This window comes from Pezoporus flaviventris, unplaced genomic scaffold (genome assembly GCF_033815535.1).
Source record: "Pezoporus flaviventris isolate CSIRO_AGI_PZ_B2104156 unplaced genomic scaffold, CSIRO_AGI_Pfla_v1 ptg000002l, whole genome shotgun sequence".
Classification (NCBI taxonomy): domain Eukaryota; kingdom Metazoa; phylum Chordata; class Aves; order Psittaciformes; family Psittacidae; genus Pezoporus; species Pezoporus flaviventris.
Window position 1 is genome coordinate 87977878 of NW_026892550.1, and position 22475 is coordinate 88000352.

General features: G+C 44.9%; 1 protein-coding gene across 4 annotated transcripts in view; it reads right to left on the reverse strand.

The window, feature by feature from the left end:
* HIPK2 (homeodomain interacting protein kinase 2) overlaps positions 1 to 22475 on the reverse strand; it is a 137323-nt gene that overhangs the window by 25989 nt on the left and 88859 nt on the right. For 3 of the 4 annotated variants that reach the window (XM_061444957.1, XM_061444958.1, XM_061444956.1), the window contains exons 3-10: positions 17064 to 17187; positions 14892 to 15011; positions 14076 to 14162; positions 12788 to 12972; positions 8935 to 9097; positions 6082 to 6301; positions 4351 to 4472; positions 3 to 145 (exon numbers count right to left, since the gene is read on the reverse strand). In XM_061444957.1, the coding sequence (XP_061300941.1) occupies positions 3 to 145; positions 4351 to 4472; positions 6082 to 6301; positions 8935 to 9097; positions 12788 to 12972; positions 14076 to 14162; positions 14892 to 15011; positions 17064 to 17187 (1164 nt within the window). The remainder of the gene's footprint in view (positions 1 to 2; positions 146 to 4350; positions 4473 to 6081; positions 6302 to 8934; positions 9098 to 12787; positions 12973 to 14075; positions 14163 to 14891; positions 15012 to 17063; positions 17188 to 22475) is intronic. The other variant, XM_061444959.1, reaches the window with a different exon arrangement.

Here is a 22475-nt window from a genome sequence, read left to right on the forward strand (position 1 = left end):
ACCTCCAGTCTGTCAGTGGTTGGGTGCCTGCCATGGATTCTGGGATGACGGTGGCATGCTGGACAGAAGTGTGGGTGGCCACCCCAGTCAGCTGCTGCCAGGCTGGAGGGAGCAGGATCTGTTGAGTACCACTGGGCCATGCTTGCTGTCAGATAGAGGGAAAACAATTTCTTAACAAGAGGCGTCATACACTGAGTGTAAGTGGTGGCCCATGCTCAGCTGGAGCTCTTAGTAACAATCATGGTCATACTACCTAGCTCTTACCACATTTTAGTCAGAGATGACAAATACTGCTAGGAGTCACTGTAAAAGCAGTAAAATTTATCAATATAGAGAGTGCAAAGAAGCGGTGGGAAATACCCTTGCCATCCAAAGCACCAGCTATGTTTTAAACCAGGAATGGGAGGGATTGAATTTGGCCAGCATTTCAATCCAAACATCAAACTCTTTAGTACCTTTTAATTTTGACTCTCCAGATCAACTGGGCACCATGGTCCCATTGTTATTTCCCCCCTCCTACAGCCAATTTTCCTTCCCACCCCAACATGACCTAAAGGAACCTAAAGGATCTAAAAATGAGAATTAACTTTTCAAGGATCAGAAAAGAGAACAGGGGGCTGGTGCCCCCCTTCCAGGGGTAGAAATCTCTGCCCTGTGAGTTAAGCCATCACTATACTATGCAACCATCCCTCCAGCTACGCTGCCACAGGCATGATTCAGGTGGTCCTGCTCTGGTGACTCCACACCTGAGTCAGATGACTATTTTTTCGACTTGGGAAATTTTCTTTCCTATGTGTTGTCTGAAGGCAGCTGCGGCAGCTTCTCACTGCCTGGGCTGATGAATGCAGGGCTCTCCTTAGTCCCAGCCAGTACTACTATACTGGGCCCCTGTTGTGTTATCCCATAGCTCTAAGGAGGCTGAATTTTAGAGGGGAGGCTTCTTGCAGGCATGCATTTGTCCCCATCTCTATCCTCTCAAGAATCCTGATTCCCTCATATCCCCCAGCAAAAAAAAAAACAACAAACATACAAAAAAAGCACCACCCCCCTCCAAAAAACCTAGCTTTTCCCAGTTTGGCTCCAAAGTTTGTCTGCCTTCTAATGTTCTATGTTGCTGAGGTAGATGAAAAGACTGCTCAGTGAGGCCTCCCAGCAACATTTGCAATCTGCAAAGGATGGACCATCACAGGGCTACAGAGAGCTGTTCATCTAAGGACCCATAACTATGGACTGGTGCTGCTTGGAGCAGATAGGAAGGGGAGGCAAAGACACAAAAAGATCAGGGAGGAAAAAAGCTTTTTTCTCCTTTTTCTTTTTTTCCCCAGCTTTGATTTAAAAGAGGAGACTGAACTACTGTTGCAGTCAGTCTCATGGGACTACCTGGATTTACTTGCAGAGAAAACTGCTTCCTCCCTTTTCAGGAAAGAAAACCGAACAAATCTAAGCTCCTTTTATGACTGCAGTGCATAAATTCAGATGCAGCATAAGGGTCCAGGCACAAATTCCTCACTTATTAGGTTAAGGACCACTGAATCATTTAATCTGCAGATAAGACTTGTCTAGGCTGATGCACTAGCACAGTGTGCTGTGCTTAAACACAGGAGGTTCGTGCCAGCAGCCGCAACCTGTTCTCAGTTATTGCATTACTGTGAAATTGTGCTGCTGCTGCACTGGCCCATGCATCAGGAAGTGGCAGCTCCCCCAGCGTGACGAAGGCTTGTGCTTCCTACACAAAGCAAGAACGACTAACGGAGTAAGCGTGTTTGTTCTGAAAGCCGGTGGCAGGACATCAGTGGGAAGAAGTGTTGCTGGGAAGGAGTTAAAAGAAGAGAAAATCAAGAATTCAGGGCATTATGCAAGGACAGGGGACAGTTCTGGGACACCTCATGGAAGCCTGCCAGGAAACTGTATAGATTTGTCTCTTTCGAGATCTGAAGCTGCAGAGAGCTATTAGCAAAGACAGGATCAGCCTCCTCTCACTGGTCTCTGCATATGGTATGTGGACCACACTTGCTTGAGAGCATGAAAACAGACCCAGAAAAGTTACAAATTAACTTTTTTTATAGAGTTACTTTAGCCACTAGCTCTGTCTTGAAGACTGCTTGCTCTGTCTAGCTCCATGCTACAGGCTGCAGACACACAGCTGCCAGAGATGATGCTCAAAATCCATCCCTGCCTCTGCCTGCGACCCCTCCAACTTCTCTCCCTCCTCTAGGACTGCTAGTCTTAAAATGCACAGGGAGAGCTGGACACTGGCTGTGCTGGGATGCAGTAAGGCTTTGCCAGCCACAGCCATCCTGATGTGGGCAAGCACAGTGACCTGCGCTGTGTGCTGGGCAGGGGAAAAAGCGTGGTGGCACTAACACAGCGCTGGGACCACAAACGGCAGCATCATGCCTGATCAGGGGGACAAATAAGTAGGGTGGAAAACAAGAAGTGGGCTCGGGAGGCACTAAGCTTTCCGCTGGGGACAGTCCCTCTAGTAGCTGGAGCAGTCACACGGTCCGATCTGAAGAGCATTAGATAAGCAGCTGTGCGTGAGGAATAGCTCTCTGCTGGGAGAGAGACACACAGCCGCTCGGAGATCAGATGTGACTACAATGCATTACAAAGAAGCTGTGTTTTTCCATTCAGGAAACTGGAATTGGGTACAGATTTGTTTATCAGACCAGCTGCTCAGCCCGCACTGAGTGAGGCCCACAGACACCAGATGCCACCGGCATCCATCAGAGCTCCTTGCCATCAGAGCAGCAGCTAGCATTTCTCACTCCATGAAACGGGCAGATACATCAACAGGCAGACTACTTCTGTTCTATTAATAAATAAAAATCTATGCAAGTGAGGAGCATTTCTCAGAAACAGCTTCAATTCCATTGTGGAAGTGACAGTGAATAAAACATCAGCAGAAATCACAAGAGGAGCTGCCCATGAAATGGGAATTCACATAGCAGGGGCAGCACAGAATCTGGTAGCAAAGCTCCTCCTGAACAATCCCTCCCACAGATTGTGTGGTGACCCCAACAAGAATACCTCAAGAAGAAAGAGGGAGCCAGAGGTCCTGAGATCTTTCAGGATCCTACTGTCTTTGGGATGTTTCAGACCTGACTCTCACCTCTTCTAGCCCCATGTAACAGCACACCTGAGGAGGTCTGTCAAAATGGCGGGGAATGCAAAGCTCCTTCACCCACTGACTTCTTGCACAAGCAATAGGTGCTTACAACTGTGCCTGCAGACTGCTTCTTGCTTTGACATTGTTTTTCTCTCCCCTACAATTCTCCTTTCCTACCAAGCAAGAAAGCCCATGTAGGTTGTTACAACATGCTTCAACAGAGAGACGTCTGATGTTTCAGACAGCCCTCTAACAAAGACTGTTATTGGGAAGGGGTAGGACACGTTAGCTAATGGAAATCATTCAGCCTGCAAGTTGTGTTTCTATCTGTCTTCACCAGATAAACACAAGAGGCAGCTGCCAAAAAAAGGCCACTGCACCACAGTCTTACTCCAGCAGTGCCACAGACTGACAAACCCTGAAGTCTGCTGGTACCTGACGGCCTATGAACACACTGCCATTAACGAAAGCATGGCAGATAACCAATCCTGAGTCAGAGGCATGAGTTTTGACTTGTAAATTACCTTTTCCAGGCTGCACAACTTAATACAATTGCAGATTCACTGAAGCCAGCACAAGGAGGAATGGGAATGAGCTGCTCCTCTTTTTTGAGGAGCTGGGGTTCTGCTTGAGAACATGCGTGCAATTGGTGCTACCCATTCTTGTTTGTATTTTTTTTCCTAGGAGAAACCATGCTTTACATGTGAGTGCATTTTGGACAATTGTGCCAATAAGTGCTGCTGACAAGGAGTGCTTCTTGTTTGCGGGGCCCCTGGCTCTGCCCCCTCTTAACTTAAGAGCAGAGGGGCAGCTCATGAAACAGAAGGGTACAAGCTTAAAGTATGAAAGGTATCTCCTGGCAGCATGCTATTCACCAGTGCAGCTGCTGGCTACAAACTACCGCTGAGACTACAAGTTCAAGGGGATGCAGGAAGGTTATTACCTGTTCCTCTTCAGCAGAGGCCTGACACAGCTTCCCTTGAGGCCTCCCACTGACTCCAATGAAGAAGCAGAGGGAAAGAAGGTCTTTCCAGAGACTTTGGCAACTCTTGACACAGCCTTTGAGCTGAACAGTGAACTGAGGTTTGGACATTTTGGAGAAAGCCGGAGACTGTTCTATGGCTGCCCAAGTCCCCGACCTGCACCACAGAAGGCCCTCAGACAAAGCTGCTCTCCTCAGCCTCCAAGAGCTGAACAACACAAATAATACCTGCCAAGCTTGGTGCTTCAGAGCTCCTTACCTGTGCGAGGAGTCCTGGCTGGATCTGAAGAGGCTGGGCCCCAGGAGCCTGAGTGACAATGGGAACGGCATTTTCCATCCGAACTGAATACCCAGCATGCTTCGAAGGGGAGGCTTGTAACCCTGTTCCACCAGCACAGGAGGTACAGCATTAGCCATCAACAAAATTACTAGGAACATGAGTCTGCTTTTCAGAGGTGCCTAAAGGCACTCTCTGATGCCAACTTCAATTGCAGCGTTTAGTCCCTCTGAAAAATTAGGCTCTGAGAGTCCCACATATTTTACCCCCACCCAAAGTTATCCATTAAGTGTTCATAAATATGATACATGTATACGGGGGAGGAAGAGACATTTTCAAAGCTGTTAAGGGATTAACTGAGTTCACATTTTTAGGGTATCTCAAATAAGTGGGAGACATCTCAATACGGTGTCTGCAGGGAGAAAAGGAAGAGAGGGGAAGGAATGACTTCTCTTTTCCCACATTCTCTGGTTTGACAACAGAAAATGGTCCTTGCCAGCCAAAACCCACTGCTACACAGAAATGTTCTCTTTTGAACAAAGCAGGATGGGAATCCAGAACTACGTGATCCCTCAGCCTTGAAGGGGACAGGTGATTTTCTCTTGCACAGCTTCTCAGGGCTCTTATTTAAAAGGCTCTGATTTGACCATGTAATCGAGCACAGCCCAAACTCCAATTACTGCTGACTCAGCCACACACACATTAGCCTAACTATGCTGGAGAAAACTTCCCCCTGCACACCACCTTAGTATGTGGTAGGGCCTCTGCTACCTCCTCTGCTTTAGAACTTTCTCAAGACAGCGAGTGGAAGATGTTAGCTTACATATTCTAGCAATACATTTCTGAAGTCAAACCCTTGAGATGCATTTTAACTATGTAGAAGAGGTCTAGCTGAACTCCACTAGTTCAAAAGAGCTTTGATAATCCTGCAGAACATTTAACAAGTGCCTAGAGACTGCTCCACAGACAGGCTTGTAGAAATGAAGAGCAGAAGTTGCACCAGCTGAACCGAGGTCTATTTAGACCAGTTCCTACAGATACCTAGCTAGTTTTTCCAAATTGATACAGCATGTAGAGTCAAGAGAAAGACAAGTGGCTACATCTCATCTTCACCCAAGCTGTCTGACACTGTGGTGCCTGCTACCAGTATACACAGGCAGAGCTATCTGAAGCAGGGATGGTGCTAAAGGAACAGTACTGCTAAATGGTCATGAGCATCTGTTATGAGGGCAAACCCTCAACTCCACCAGCACCACACTCCCTGCTGAATTAACCTCCTGAGTCCTCCTTTTAACAACTACATCACCGAGAAGTGATGAACCCATTATTTATATACTGATCTATCGTTGTAGGGAAGAGTTTTCAGGTTTGCCAAAGTGAGGCAGAACAGCCTCAAACTCTGCTCAGGGCAAAGGATGACAAATATCCCATGCTCTTCCCCAGCTCCATCTCAGAGCCTGCCCTATTGTTTTAGACCACCCTCATGATGCTGAGACCTCCTTTAGACCTCCAACTCATGATGAAGGTGCCTGCAAGACCCTCCACTGTTGCAAACATTCCCATCTGCAATAACCTCGTTGCTCTGATTTACTAGGCCAGCACTTCTACTGTATGCCCTGCACAAAGGAAGCTTGCTTCCAACACGAGCTAGACGAAACACTGCAGTGGGGAGGGAGCAGTGACTAGCCAAGACCTGGTGAGGCTGTTACCTACCTTGGAAGCCTGGCGGGCAGACGATGAGAGCTTGCTGTAAGGGGTCGGGCCGGGCACAGATCTGCGCTGTTCCTGTCTGCAGGGGCATGCTCCGCTGGGCCACCGCAGCCATGGATGCCGCTGAGGGCTGGTAGAGTGCAGATTGGTAATTTAGTATGGAGACCTCGGGGTTGGCTAAGGAAATAGTGGCACTGGAGGAGGTGGGAGCCAGGTTGGTGGTCTAAAGGAATGACGGGAATTAAAACAAAAACAAACAAAAATGAGGGAGATGGGTACGCCAGAAGAAGCAAACTCCAAAGATAAAATAAAAAAGTAAAATAGTGCAAGTAAAAAAAACCAAACAAACAACAAAACAACCAAACAAAACAGACTAAAATAAAAAACAGCAAACCAAACAAAACCAAAGAAGGGGTAGAACCGGACACTGAGGAGCACAGAGGTAAGGGTAGCGACAGGAGAAGGAACAGAGTCTGCCTCAATGACCGCAGCTGCACCATGCAATGGGATCTCCAGCCACATGGCACTGCTGTTAACTGCTCAAAGACAGCACGCTCTCCAAAGCACAACTGTAGTTCCATTTATCACTCGACTGGCTCTGATTTCCGGCACGATGAAGATGGGTTCAGAAAATGGTACTGTCCCCAGATCACATTGTTCACTCATCATGCACATAGCTCCAGAAGCAGCTCACATTTCTTAGGTAAGAGAAACTCAGAACCTCCATGCCATGTGAAGCCTTGTCCTGAGAGGAGAGACTCATTCCAGCGTTTCCTCTACCTTGTATCTAAGATGGCACATGCCCTTATGTTTTGAATTTGACAGAATCAGAAGGCACAACAGGAGGTAATAATACTACTTTCAAAGTTCATGACTTTAAAATCTCAGAGCAGAAACTCCAGCAGGGGATGTTGCAAAGCCACAAAAATCAGCCCAGGATTCTTCAAAACATCTAGAAATCTGAGGGTGACTTGTTTTTCATGAGGACTTAGTCTGTAACAGTTGCAGACAAACAACCCCTAAACAGCTCTGGCACTGCGCTATAAAAATATGTCCTTAGCATTCATGTCTAGGCAGCTAAGCTCTACCTGACCAAAGCCCACCTTTCCCCTCCATGCAAATGGACCAGCATCACTGCTGGAGGTTGGTCAGATAACACTTTCTCATGGTGAATATACGAACCCAGGATGAGGCTTTGATCAGGGCTGCAGAATGCAGCAGGCCAAGCATTTCACACTGATCTGGTTGCCACTGGGCCTGAGAAGGGTGACCATGCTGCACTGCCACAGCCACAACCATAGCCACAAGGGGTGCGATGGTGAAACATTTCTTCTTCCTCCTCCTTCCCCCTCTGGAAGTGCAATCTGTTCCCCTGTGTAACACACTGAGCAGCAACCACAACAGCTCGCACACTCCTCATCTCAGGAGTCCTAACTGGAAGGAGGCAATCCTCAGATATGCTTTGCAAAGATAGGGAGCACCAGCGAGCCAAGATGAGTTGTATGTTGAACAGAATGGTGAAAGGTTTAGAGCTTGTTCAAATTACAACACCCTTCCTGGAAGTGTTTCTACCGCTTCTTCTAGGAACACTGGAGATACCAGTTCTGCTCACAACACACACCCCTTATGAGAATTAAGATTACCATGGACCTCCTCAGCCAACAACTGATCTCAGCATCAAGTGAGCAGCAAGGAAACGAAAGGAAGTCTGCATTTCCTGCTAGCAACTGTGGTAGAAATAGTGCCTCTGCCCTGCAGCTGGGGCCTAGGGAAGCATGTAGCATGCATTTCTTTAGTCAGCATCTCAGACACAGCCAAGAAAGGGAACCAGTGTTTGTAACTAATACCTTATCACACCAAGCCATGATCTATCTCTGTGTGCATCTGCTTAATGAATTCCTCCAAAAAAACTTTCTGTGATTACATGCATTGAGAACTGAGTAATGAAGTCTGGTTTTCTGAGTGACACAGGAACACCCTGTATATCTATACAGACTCCTTTAGCTCCTTTGCTTTCCATCACTATTTCTGCAATGCCACCTGCAATCTCTGGAATGAATCTTGAGCAGCCTGTTCCCAAAATGCTTAAAAGACAGTAGCTATTTCTTGAGCTTCAGTCTCCTATACTGCTGTTCCTGGTCCCTGGAGAGTTTCCTTTCCCTGTTGTAATACAGCACGACAGTAAACAACTTAGCCTGCTAGTCACATAAAATCTGTCAACCCAGCACCCCCCAATACTGGGGCACCTAAAACTAATACAAGAGTCCAAAGCATGACTACAAAGCCAGAGCCCACCAATGTGGAGTGCAATGTGTTTGGAGTGGGGGTATTTGCACAGGGTTCCCATGTCAACTGTGGCATGTGGAGTAAAACCAATGAGAGATAAGAATACACATTACCACTAAACTCTTCTTTCCTCTTGACTGGTTACAGTACTGTGTCTGTCACAGAAGGATTTAAACTCTTTTTACTTCAATGCCAATTTGAAGAAGTGCTGTTAAGATCACTGATGTGACCCAGGGAGTGCAGTCCTGCCTGCTGCATTAAGGGACTAAGGAGCTTTTCCCCATAGCAACTTCCCAAGTAAGCAGGATTTATCACCCCCAACAACAACATAAACATGAGGGCAACATTTCACCACTGCACAAACTGTCACAAGATTACTGCTTGACTGAAGAAAAGAGAATGAGGAAGAGCAGAAGAGCATGCCCCAGAATGAGGAAGAGCAGAAGGAGAGTTAAAGAGTATCGTATTTTTGCTGGCAGGTTAAATGGGATGCTACTTTGCTTTTTTGTCTTCTAGACCTCACTGACCTAAATGTTTCAAGCACTGGCTGCTTCTGATTGATGCCCTTACCTGGTTGTGGACTGTGTTCAGCTGGTTGTTAAAAGTCATGGTCAAGTTGGTCGATGTACTTGGGGCTACATGGGTGATGAATGGTGTCTTGCTCTGGTTCACTGTGTCATACATATTCACCCGCCGCTTGCAGATCTCCATGTTCTGGAAGCAGGACTTGACACTGTATAAGGAGGAGAGAGAAAATCAACTGACCAACCAACACAGGTTAACAGTTCCTCACAGTGCCCTGCATTAGGTCTCCATATCAGGCTTGGCATTTTCTAGGCTCTTAAAAACCTCCTCTATTTTATGCCCATCTCTCTCAACCAGTGAAAGTCAGACTAACCCTGTACTGAAGAGAGCTAAATGGGTGTCAAGATGACAGTGGCTGCTCTGGCACTCCTGGGGGCCCCCATGGGTCCAAGCACTGCAGTGTAAGACAAAGCAAGCAAGCAAATTGGTTGCTCTTTAGGTGGCAGGGCAAGAAATACAAAGCAGCTATTTTAAAAGACTGAAAAAGACTGAGAGCAAGAAAGATACTGTTTCTTTCTTATGATTGAGCCTCATGCTTTCTGCCTCAGTGCAAGCCTAAGGGTAGTTTTAAAAGCCTTTTGCAAGGAAGAATTTTACTGCTCTTGGTCACTGAGACCCCTGAAAAATCTTACTTGTTCCTTTTAAAAAGTTCACTGAGAGCTGAGTCCAGCCAAGTGGATAAAACATTGCCCCTGTCTGCCTAAACACTTCCTTAGATGCTTATCTTAAAGCACATTAGCTGTCCTCCTGCAGTCAATGGGACGATTCATATCACAAAAGGTTATGCCAAATCAGATTCATCAATGTCCTGAGGGAATCAGGTTCTGAGGTTATCTCAGTCTGAGAATTGCATCTCTGGGGGGAAAGATTACAGCTTCTTCCTCTACACAGACTTTCCTTTAAATGTTACTGATATAGCAATGGAAATTTTGAGAAGTGTAATATTTTGTATCCCCAGTAAAAAAGATGAAATACTCTCTGAATTGCTAGAGCACTCTAGGTGTCTGGTACATGGAACTGCTGGTATTTCATTTTTATAATTGGGATCAGAAACATACAAAGGTTTAAGAGATAACAACATAGCAATCTTGTGCAAAAGTGTGTTTTTCATAAAATCTCATTTTTTCCAAGGTGTAAAAACCAATAAAGGTTTTCCATAATTCGTCCATAATAATTGTTCTTACAAATGAGACCTCAAAAGCAGAAATGCATTTATTTCCATTATTCCAACCCAGAAAACAGAAAACGAAGCAGTGAAAATCAGCTGTAGCTGTAAAAAATCAGCTGTATGCATAATTTATTTTCTAACAATCTGTTAAGAAGTAGGGGAGATAAACACATCCTCACATAATTTTTAGGAAATAAAATGTCTCTTCAAAAGGAAGAAGCTTATATGATCCCTACTGGTCAGAAAGAGGATCTAAATCTTTTTATCCCTGTCTTAAATCTTACTCATGTGGTCACCTTTCTTCTCTAACTGGTAACAGCTTGATAAGTGGATCTGTGGCATAAAGACCTGCAGACAAGACAGGCTCAGGACACTGCATAGCTGCTCATTCATTTAAAAAACTGTGAAATACCTCTAAGTCCTAGAACACTTAGCAAAATCTAACACTTACATAAACATAGAAGACTATAGGGTTGCATTTTCCCAGTCAACTAAAGACTATAATCCTCTGTCCAATAAAGCCAAAAGCACTGGAAAGAGTGTATGTTCTGTATATACTGTGTGTTACCAAACAGTTTTATGTAACAAGGTATAATCTCTATTAAAGTAATACTGTGTTCTCTGTCTTTATTTGAAAAAAAGGGGAAAAACCAGAAGCCAGAGCCAGAGCAAATTTGACAGAAAGGCTGAGAAGTACTCAACAATATAACAGCCAGGCAGTTTAATACGTGAAATGGGGAGCTAAACTTCTGTTGCTGTTTGCTTGTTTTGCTTAATTAAGCAAAACAGCCCCTCTCAAGCATGCCACAGCAGAGATTCCTTCCAGAAGCTGCACCTTCCATATATTCTCACATTCTTTCCTGCCTGATTTACTTTCAGGAGAGATTACAACTCCTGCATCTCTTGAGGCTTTGAAGCTTCTATTCTCAAAACCACAGGCAATCACAGACAAAATTTCCATCAGCTTGCCATGCTGGCTACAGCTTGTTGCTCTCTTTACCAATCACTGCTTCCAACATGGAGGGGCTGTTCAGGGTTATGCACCCGGCTGCTGCAGCATTTAGTATTCACAGACCTGAAGCTGAATTTTTTACTCGGGTGAAATTCTCATTGCTGTTGGCCCCAGTGATATTTTCAGCCTTTCTGGGGCTTTGCCTGAGCAGCCACAAGTGAGCACTTCAAAAATGAGGATGCGATTATGGTCTGTTCCACTAGCGGAAAGATTTGTGATGGCAATGCACTATGCCACAAATCTCTCCTATCTTACACATCAGCTCTTGCACAGTAAGAAGGACTGGGGCAAATTAAGAGATTTTTGCATATGATACTAACATTGTTAGAACATACTGTCATTTTTTAAATTTATGAATGTTTTTATATAAAACTTACTTTCTCTCTGTTTAGCACAACAACCTCCCATCTTGTTTTCATTACATTTATCACTTACTATCTATGCATAGATAACAATGCTCAAAGGTGTCTGTGCAGGGTAAGTATAGGTCTACATAGATTGTGTACCCACCACCTTACGGTAAGCAGCTGCTCTTATCTTGTGCTAAGTATTAACAAAAAGACAGCTATAGCTCCTTCACAGAGGGAACAGTACCTTAAATGAACTAGAAATACCGCAGGTAAGAGCACACATGCAGGCAGGAGAGGTGACAGAGCAACCTGTTGCTCTGCAGCACCCACACAAACATACTCTATGGCTTTTTGAGGAGTCCCCTTTATTTTCATACTTGAGCTCCTCACAGTCTTTAAATACCCATAGACATGGCATCCACTGAACTACAGTGCTGTGCCAGTAACTGTTGCCTGATGAGGTGAAGGGACAGCCTGCAAAAGCACCTTGAACTGCTAGTGCTGTAGAGCAGAATATTCAAAGGTAGGTGTTCTGAAGGCTTTGGGAAGCTCGCACTACGCATTTGGCTTCACTTACTCCTGAGAAGCTTGACCTTACATGAAGTGCCCAGGGGAAAAAAAAGCAATATGCTGGGTGCAGGTTTCCTGAGCTTTAGCTGCTGTGCTCAGTGACACAGCCTTAGGAGAAGGGGGAGTCAGGCCTGACAGTTCATCACATCTCCATTGGGTGGTGGAGCCCTTCTCTGTTCCACTCAAATGTGTTAGCTGAGGTTAGAGCACGGCATTTAATGCTACATAGGCAGGCAACAACAAAGCTGAGAACTGAGCTCCTTGTCCTGTTGCCTGTGCCTGTAAACCAGCCTGCTGTAGAAAAAGCTCTTGCTTCGAAAAACAAACAGCCCCAAATTGACCCCTGAAAGATGGGAAGGTTCTGGGAGAAAGGGTTGGCTCCCCACTGCAGATAAGGTTGATTACTGCAGTAACAATCAAGACTATATTACTTTGAGATATACTGATACTTTCAGCACTAATTGCATAATTTCTGCTGCATTTTAATGCAAACATATGTAATTATTGAATATTTACATAATGAATGTAGCACTCTCTGCAGTGTTTTAAATGCCAAGCACCTACAACACAATTCTCACAACCTTAAGAGGTGGCAATCCTCTTTTTCAACCACAAAAAGACTAAAACCTAGGGGTTACGCATCTTAATAATGCCCCTCGGGTACATTTGTTCTCCACCACAATCAGCTCTCCTCTTCACCCCTCAATTCAAAGCCCAAGGGAAAAAAAAGCTACATACTGTGTGCTGTGCGGGAAATCGAGCAAGTGCGTCATGGTGACAAAGGGGTGGTTCAGAGTTTCAATGGGTGTTATTCTCTTATCTGCATCTATCGTCAACATCTTCTTTAACAGATCTATAAACTCCCGCCGGTCCGCCTTTTCCACCAACATATCACTTCCTTCCAAATCTGTTGTCATGTTCACCTAGAGGAGAGAGGACAAGGGTGAGGGCTACAGGGAAAGAGCAGATGGTCAGGTCTCCATCGAACTGTGTTTACTCCTTGCTGGAGCACATGCCCTGCAAGCCCCGCTGTCTGAAGGGGTAGCTGTTGAAGTCACACAGCAGACTGCGGTGGCTAGTCTTCTGGCTTGTGCGTGTCAGATCTCTAGACAGTCTGTTAAGTGCTCAGCTCGCTTGGGTCAGTGGCTAATGAAACACTTAGTCACCCTCCAGTGAAGATGAACAGCTTCCATGTGGTAGCAGGCAAGCTCTGATAATCAGTGTATTTATCATACAAAGGACTGTGCTACCAGATCCTTAACAATGTGTCCTGTAAGCAAAAAAATGTACAAAATAAATAAAAATTGTCAGTAGGTTTATCAGAAACATCCTATTCATGGATCAGGTGCCAGAAAAAAACACAATGGTATGTTATTTTATCCATTTATAGAGTCTCCCGTGATCTCGGTCCTCCATTTTTGCATGTTAGCTTGTGAATGCTACAGTATCTAGACTTTGCTAGCACAAACTCCAGCTTTGTGCTAGCCTTGTGTGCTGGTGTTGTGACAATTTTGTGTACTAGTTTGTTTGTTAGCACAGACTCCACTCACAGGGGTGGTTATGCTGGAATTAACTTTCACAACCATATGGAATTGACACAGTGAATTAGTACTCCCTGTTCCCCCACCCAGCCATGTTTTACAGACAGCACACTCTTCTGCATCATGGTGATTATTTCCAATGTCACTGTTTTACAAATGGAAATACTAAACACAGAGAACTGACTTGCCAGTGGTCACACAGAGGAGCACTAAAGAGGCAAGAGAAAACACAGGATTTCAACACCCAGAGATGTGACTTTGCCATTTTCCAAGGATGTTTTTCTACAGCACATCAAGCCCACATGCCCTCATGCGCAGCTTTCCTACAAAGCAATGCAGAATGAGCTGATTTGGTAGGCATAATCCTGGTATTTTTCAGAAGCTGTCATAGGAACAGGATATACAGAGAGATCATGTAGTTCCCCTTTGTCAGCATTGCCCCAGAGCATGAGACAGTGCTGCTGGTTACTCACCAATGCTCTTACCTGTGCCATATCATCCAAACAGTTGAAAATATACTTTCTTGCTTCCTTCGACTTAATCCCTGTCTCTGCCTCATGATCATCTGGCGTCTGTTTAGAACAGGAAACAGGCATTGACCAGAACTGCCCTGCTATCAGCTGTGGGTTACACGCCACTTCCCGCTTGTGCCTTAACCTGCCCTCATCAGAGACTACTGTAATATCACGCTTGCCTCACCAGATAACATTTACACTATCTCTGCTATGGTTATATGAGAGCTTGTGCGTCACAAGGTGATTTATCCCTTCTTTGTCACTTCAGAGGATCCTCACAATGGCAGTGAGAGTCTCAAAGGTCTTACACCCATCCCAATGTGATGCTCAGCATCCCATCCTTACAGCCAGAAGTCCAGTGACCTCTCTCCTTGGGAAGTGAATGCAACCAGATACACTGGTACAAGAGACTCAGGGCTCACATGCATTACTAGCAGTTTTGATTGTCAGAATTAAAATGCTTTCTTCCTCCCTCCCACAGTGAGTTAGATATTGGAGTGAAGTCTGCCCAGGGCATGTTTCATTTAAACTACACATCAATTCATTGACTACTTAGAAGGAGATTTGCAGGTCAATTCCAGACTTAAATTTCCCACAAAGCAGTGCCAAGCAGGTGGGCTAAAGGCTGCAGACTCTGGGGATGGCAGTTTTACCTGGGGCTATACCCACTCCAATGTCTGTGCTGCACTGCAAAAAGCAGAGACCTAGGCTCTGGGGTGACCTAAACATTTCCTCACTTCCAGCCAACAACTGCGAGGTAAAAGAAACAAGGGAATATCTTCCTACCTTCAGTCTCCACAAAGGATATGGTGAGTCTGTATCCCTGTTGAAAAACCTCGTAGTCTTCGTCCCTGCACTTAATAAATACTCTGCTGGTAAGCCCTGCGTCTGTGAAATATAGCGAATCTGTAAGAGAAGGATGAGAGGTTCATCCTGTGAAGATCTCTGGAGATCTTCCTTGGAAGAAGGGCAGGAGGCATTTAAAACAATAGAACAAAGAAAGAAAGAGAAAAAGTAGCATGTAGTTAGACTTCATCAAAAAAAAAAAAAACAAACCCAAAACCCAGCACAAGGAATGAGAGGAAAAAGAAATCCCGTATGTATATGAAATCCTCCATTTATCACATACATCACTTGAAATTCACCTTTATGGTACAATCCCACAAAGCCTACAGATAAAGGGAAGAAAGTCCCCAGGTTTTAGAGGTCAGACAGGGAGACCCACACAGAGATTTCAATGGGGTGTTTCACTGCTTTGCACCTTTTTATGCCATGCTCTCCTCTCCAGGAGGTAATTTCAACAATTTGATATTTGTGCTCTAACTTTTGCTGGCTTTTTTCCCCGAGCTGAGTGCACAGCCTTTCCTAGGAGCACTCTGAAGTTAGAAATGGATGACTATCTTTGAACTTAGATGAAATATACACTCAAATGAACTGACATCCTCACAGTATATAAAGTACTTCATCACTGACTTTGTTATTTGGGCTAATTCCTTGAGTATGACCTCGCTGGTGCTCACATAGCTAAGAGATGCTATGCATGTGTTTCCAGGATTTTAGACTTTAATTTATGTATTCAAAGGAGAAATGGTCTGCGACTACACAATTAGATACCGATCTCACACATGCCTGGGGTGTCACACAAACCCTTAATTTTGACATCTCTTGATTTCTCTCTGTTTCACTCTGCAAAACTGCTGCAACTCTGCAAGACTACTAAAAATAGTCATCGATGCTTGAAAATTCTAGGGAAGAATGGAAAGCATTTTTGAGAGAAGAGACAGAGAGGGATTAAAATAAACAATTAAAGGCATAAAAAACAGCTGTGGTTTCAAAAGACTTCCAAAGCACTCAGGACCCAGTTCACTGAGCGTGGCTTGCTTGCCTCGGCAGCTCCTTAGATTTCATCAGAGCACGTGCACCTGAAGAAGCACCAGGATCAGCCCCTATCCCTTTGCCGGCTCCCCAGGAACCCTCACTCTCCTTCACCAGAGGAAGCTTTGTACTGGGCAGTTCAGCTGGACAGGTAGGTATGGTGATTTCTTTTTCAGCTGTGTGTTTTATGAGTTTTGGGGTGCAGCAAAGAGGAGAAATAAAACTTGCTTCATGCTTGGCATGTGATTTTCAAATGCTTGTAAGTTTTTCAGCTACATCTGATTTCCTCTGGAGTCACTAGTGGCCCTGCTCTTCATTGCAGATTATTTCCCCTGCCAAATTTCAACTTTAAAGCTCTGACTAAAAACATACTAGTTACAAAAGAAAAGTCAAAGAAACACTTTCATATATGAAAACCTTATTACTCTGTTTTTATTTTATTTTATTTTTAATTTTCTAGAAGAAAAAAGACCCTCCGCAGGCCACATTTGCAGACACCTAAGATCATCCTGAAGAAGACTATGGAAAAGAGTGCTCTGCATCTCTGGCTCTAGCAGCTGTTGTGCTATCAGTTTTAGGACTACAAAAGGAGCACAAAAGCCTATAGGGAGAGAAGTACAACAGCTTCTATTAAGTGGAAGCCTACACCACTGTGAGCGTTTTCCTTCCTGTCATTGCTCTTAATATGCAGCCTCATAAAAGGGGTTATGAAATGCAGCAGAGTTCGTGCAGTTTCTTCTAACAAATAAACCTTTATTCAACACTTTGCTGTTACAGCAAAGAAAGGGTGCGTGCTCTGCTCAGTGAGGACAGATATGTACAGAGCTCTCCAGTCAATGGCAATGCTGACTCTTGACTGAGATTTCACTTAGGTGGCCAGATCTTAAAAGCCAGTGTACCAAACAGCACACTGGTTATCTAAAATAAATACCCCAGCTGGATAAAGAAAAAGTTGACTTGGAAGGGTAAGAAATGCATAGTCCTCGTTAGCGAAACAGAAAAAGCTGGCATACGTTCACTCTGACAAGAGAAGGAAAGGACACCCCTGCACTTAACAGCATTCAGAGCAGTATCTATACCCACCTGATCGTACTCCGAAGCTCCCGGATACAATGGCCAGCCCAAGAACAGCTCTGCAATGACACATCCCAATGACCACATATCGATTGCTTCACAAAATGGTAAACCGAGGATGATTTCAGGGGCTCTGCAAAGGAAGAGGTTACAAAACATCAGCAACAGGAGCAGATCCACTTGGCTGGCACAGGGATGCCCACGCAGAGCACAACATTCATGAAGTTGCTTGCCGCGAACAAGTGTCATTGCAGCTATGGAGCTGAGGGGTGCACTGGCCACCGGCAAAGTGCTTGCTAACCTAGCATTAGCTGGTGAATATTTATCCTTGCAGAGAGTCCTCTGGCAGCACCTAGCCAGGAGATAGCCCTGCTTCACAGCAGTTTGCAAAGGAGAGAAGTACTGTTAGTTTCATTCAGCAGGTGGGAAAATGAAGCACAAAACAAATGTGCATTCAAAGCCACCCAATTAAGGCCTCTGCTCGAGGGTCTTGGGACCAAGCTTGCTGTCCTGTAGAGGAACCGTGCGGACTCCCTTGGTGAAGCTCAGTGGGCTTTACGAACAGCCAGACACTAAATAATCATTACAGGACTGGTATAAAAGGATTACTTTTTAAACAAATGGATGTAAACATAAAACAGAGAAATAACGTAATTAGATCTATTAGACCTAAGTCCTTTCCTCAGGAGGAAGTAGCCAAGAAACCTTCACTTCCCAGTCCGTCCCAGGCACCTGATTATATTTCCTTTTCCTTTCCAGCCCAAACAGCCAAAATGTGGCAGCACTCTCGCTACGCATTTACTGCTGGCTTCAGGAGGTGCCCACTGAGGCACATGTGCTCAGTGAGTTTCAGCATGAGCTCAGCTGAGGAAGGAGAGGACAAGGTAAAAGCTCTGCTTCAGCTCTCCAGAAGGATCCCTGGCTGGGATGTGGAGAAGATGTCCAAATAAGCAAAACCAGCCTCAGCTCAGACTTCCATGGGACCTTAGGGTGAGGCTCATTTCACCTTCCACCCCGGTGGAAGCTGTTGTCACATCTTAGCTAGGTACCGTGCAGACTGTGTGGTCAATGAGGAGACACCCCCGCACCCGCCAAAGGGGATCTGTCCTACTGCCTTGGGATGGTTTGAATCCTTCTCCACCGGTGCCAAAAAGGCCTAGAAGATGACGTTAGATGAGCTCCCTAAACTCCATTGGCCAAGGTGAGAGAACATGAATCGTGCCCCAAATGCTTTTGCGTTCCAAAAGCAACTTCCATGTGGAAGAATCAAAAGTATTTTACAAATACTGAAAACGTTACACAAAACCCACCTCTGCACACAAACACTTTTCCCTACTTTCCCTTTTGGAAGCTCAGACTTCCACATGCATTTAAGTGTCACAGTTGCTACTTTACAAAAGAATCACCTAAAGCTTCTCTCCTGCTTTTCTTGCAGATCTTGCAACACTTCTAAAACCCCAGCTTCTGCAGTCAGGTGATGTTAAACAGAAATAAAACCTCACTTTCTCATGCTTACTTTCCCATTGCTAACTGTTAAGAAGAATGCACAGATGACAGATAAAAGAAAGAAACTCGCATTGCCTTAAAACTTTCATAATTTTAAAAACAGCCTTGGGATTTCTCAGGCCCTGATGCATATTCTGAGAATGCCTGGGGTTGACTATTGAGCAAATCAAGTGCCACCATCTAGAGCTGGAAATAGGACCCATGGTTCCCAGTTTCCCATCTGTCATCAGGATAAGATCTGACACTAGTGAGATCATACTAAGGATTACCAATTGCAGTGGAAAATATTATGTTTTAATCACACCATTAGAGAGTCATGTGAAGACGAGTCTTTAGCCAAGAAACCATGCAAAGTGGGTAACTTTTTCCAAAGAAACAAGCTAATGCCCTGTAGCAAGAATCCATGCCCCATCTTCAGCCTACAAAGTTCCCCAATTTTGGATTGACTGGTAATAATAAAAGCCCCAAACCATCTGTTCTCAAACCAGCAATGCAGAATGTAAAAATTACAGGAAATTCGGTGATTTTAAGGTTAGGATGCTTAGAGTCATTCTCCCCCCAAAAATATGCCAGAAACTTTAGGCTACCATTAGCTCTTCTAGCTTCATCTGTGCTTGTTGTTCTCATACCCCCCTGTTCTTTAGCCTACTGTGACAAACTTTTTATTCTAACTCCAATCTCTCCTTAAGACCAAGGGGTTAATTTTCCTCATTTCCTCCCATCCCATCATCCCTGCACACTACTCGACACCTAGACAAAATGCAGAGAGAAAAAGACAGCTATGGTGACCTGCATCTCATTACTATGTAAATCCAGCATTCAAAGCCATCTGCCTCTCGCTGTCTGCCTTCCACATTGTGAACAAAAATGTCCCTGGTCACTAACGAGAGCTCAGCCATACATCGGCTGAACTTCAAATCCCTCCCACTAACTCAACTGGAGGGAGCAGAGGGGTGGACTATCGATAGGATATTCCCAATGTGATTTTGTTTAGAAACCTCCCTGCTCATAAAAATCACTTGCACTGCTGTTATATGCAGCCCATACCTCCTCCCTTCTCTCCCCACACTTATGCTGCCAGCACCTCCAGACCCCTGCAAGAAGGGATGACCTAGAATCTGAGGTTCCAAAATCTCTAATTTTTTGCTGTCCAGTGGATTTTTCTTAAAGCTCCAGCTCTGGACTGCAGCAGCGAGGAGAGAATTTCTTTTTTCACACACAAAGAAGTTTTGCACCTCCACTGTTGGGAAGAAAAGCACAAAACCAGTGTCCATACCATTTAAACATATAAAATACAACTAAATGGGATGACATTCACTATATTAAACCAGACCTATCACTGTAGGAAGGGAAGGTGGTGAGATAGTTTTATTTCATTTTACTTTTTTTGGAAGCTAAATCAAGCCTACAAATAAGTTGCCATCTTTACCCATTCAGCCCCAAACAGATGACAATTTTTGAACATAGATGAGAACCCCTGTGAGAGAGAGGCCAGATCAAAGTGATAGGGTGCTCTACGAACGCCACAGCCAGTGTTCTCTGTGGCTTGCTCCCAGCGTTCGTGTCAGGACTGCAGTTTTTCCACGGAGGGGGAGTGGCCCTAAGACAAAAGGATCTTGTTAACTTAATTATGGAGTCCTTAAGACACCACAAGAATGGCAGGTATCGGACTCCACACAGGCTTCCACATTTTCAGCTGTAGACACCTCCTGTTTGCCAGCAAGAGGGAGCTGGAGTCACCCCAGGAGGAGCCGGGGTCTGCCTGCCTGCTAAAACTCTGCTAACGGCCAACACCAAGCGCTTTGGTGGAGGATGCTACAAGTTCCGTAATAAAACAACTAGTCAACTAATAAAATGCTTTCTGAACCGGCTGGGTGAAAATTCCTTTGTATGCTCTGCTATGGATACATAGATCCTTCTGCATATAGACCTGTATCTAACATGTGGAACTCCTCTCTTAACATGAACACGTCAATTTTTAAGACAAGGTGAGGTAAGACAAGGTGAGATCCTGACTTCAATCACATGTTGTGGCACAGAGTTCCACAGGGAACCTTCTGCTTTCAATAGCATCTTGCCTCAGTTGTCTAAAGCCTGATTTTCCTTCATCAAGTTAGGTTTAAATGTGTCACCTCTCACTTCACGTTAACATGGACTGGCATAGAGGTGAAGATGGAAGTGCCTGCATCACCTTTCTTTTACAACAAGCTATTTTTATATCCCTGCCCTGCTCCTCCTTGTTTGCAGCAGCTTCTGGCTTCTCAGTGTTTCAATCCACTTCCACCGCCTGGCCCTACAACTCCCCTTCCTGACATAACTGCTTGGAGACAGGCTGAACAGCCTAGAAACAGTTAAACATGAGGATATTCCCCAGACTTATTTTACACTATTTGCAGAATGCTTTTGCGTTCCAGCCTTCCCTGAGCCTAATATTTTGTTTGCTTTTGGAGTGACACGAGGCATTTCAGCAGATGTTTTATCTGGGAGATCCTCTGAGACACACAGTCCTTTCTCCAGAGGAGCTGCAGTTAATTTAGGACATAGAATTATGTAGAAATAGTTTGGTTTTCCTCTTCCAATGTTAACTGCCTTTCAGTACTGTGCTGATCTGGCATAATGTTGTCTATAATCTAGATCAAGTCCCTTAAATGTTCCTCACTCTTTTCTGCAGCCTAATCTAAGCAAGCCTGTGGTATCTGTACGCTTAAGCACTTCATTGCTGGTCCACCACTTTCTACAGATAATTAAAACATTAAATAACTCTGGTCCTAAAACATGCATGCAGTCCACTCTACAACTGACCCTTTTATGCCTAAAAGCACTCAGATTTAGCTCAGCAATACGAATGGTATAATTCTGTTTTCCAAAGGGAAAGAAAACATTTCCACATTTTAGCCAGCTCTTAATGTGGGATTTCTCCATCCTGTAGCTGGTAACGCTATGTAACAGGGGAAAATTCCTTATTACAGTGTACATGTCAGAATATTGCAATTATAAATCAGAAGGACATTTCATATGGCAGCAGGTCCTCCTGGACCAGCACCAAGGTCTTCAGCAGACCGCTCCATGGCTGCATAGGGGAGTGTTTTCTGTACTGATAATGCTGCTCGTTTTAACAGACTCACCAAACCTTTTGATTCTGGTAAGGATCCTGTCTGAAACCACACAAAGGCAGCCCAGTGCCAGATAACTTGGTATGTGCAGACACATCCCTCTTTACTGCTCTCTGCCAGTTTTTTTAGCTGTGCATCTGCAACACCCTCAGCACAGTAATTCCAGCCTCTATTATGAGACAAAGGGAAAACACAAAACTTCATCCTTCTGTCCTTCTTCTCCTGCAAGCTTCCTTCAGCATCTCTCAAAGAAAGGCACTCCCCTTCTGTGCATGCAGGCACAACCTGCTCCATAGCTTACACAAATCTCACCAGCATAGACCAAAGATTTAGACCACTTGCCACCAGCTTGGGATAGACTTAAGAGCCCCGCTAAGAGCCTGCATCTCCAAGGGAAAAGTCGTAGCCCATTCCCACATCTCCTACCCCCTTTTCCAAACCAAATTACTCCCCTGGCCAGCAAAGGGTGACCTGTTCCTGGGCTCAGCACTGGGTCCAGTAAGTCTCCCATCACCACGGAGCCTTGCTTGAATGTGCCTGTGTATACCAGAGAGCTGTTGGCACTGGATGCTGGGGACCTAGGGTGCAAGGGTCTCCATGCTGGTAGCACCCGTAGGTACCCCCTTTGCTTGCACCTCATATATGATCCCATCCTGCTTTCAGGCCTGCTGCCTCTGGCAGAGTATTTTACTTTAGCAACCCTGCTTTGCGGCAGGGTAATTTCATTGTCGGGAGTTTCTGTCAGGAAAATTAATTACCAGTCTAGCTCACTGGCTTTTTCACCCACACATCACAGGACATT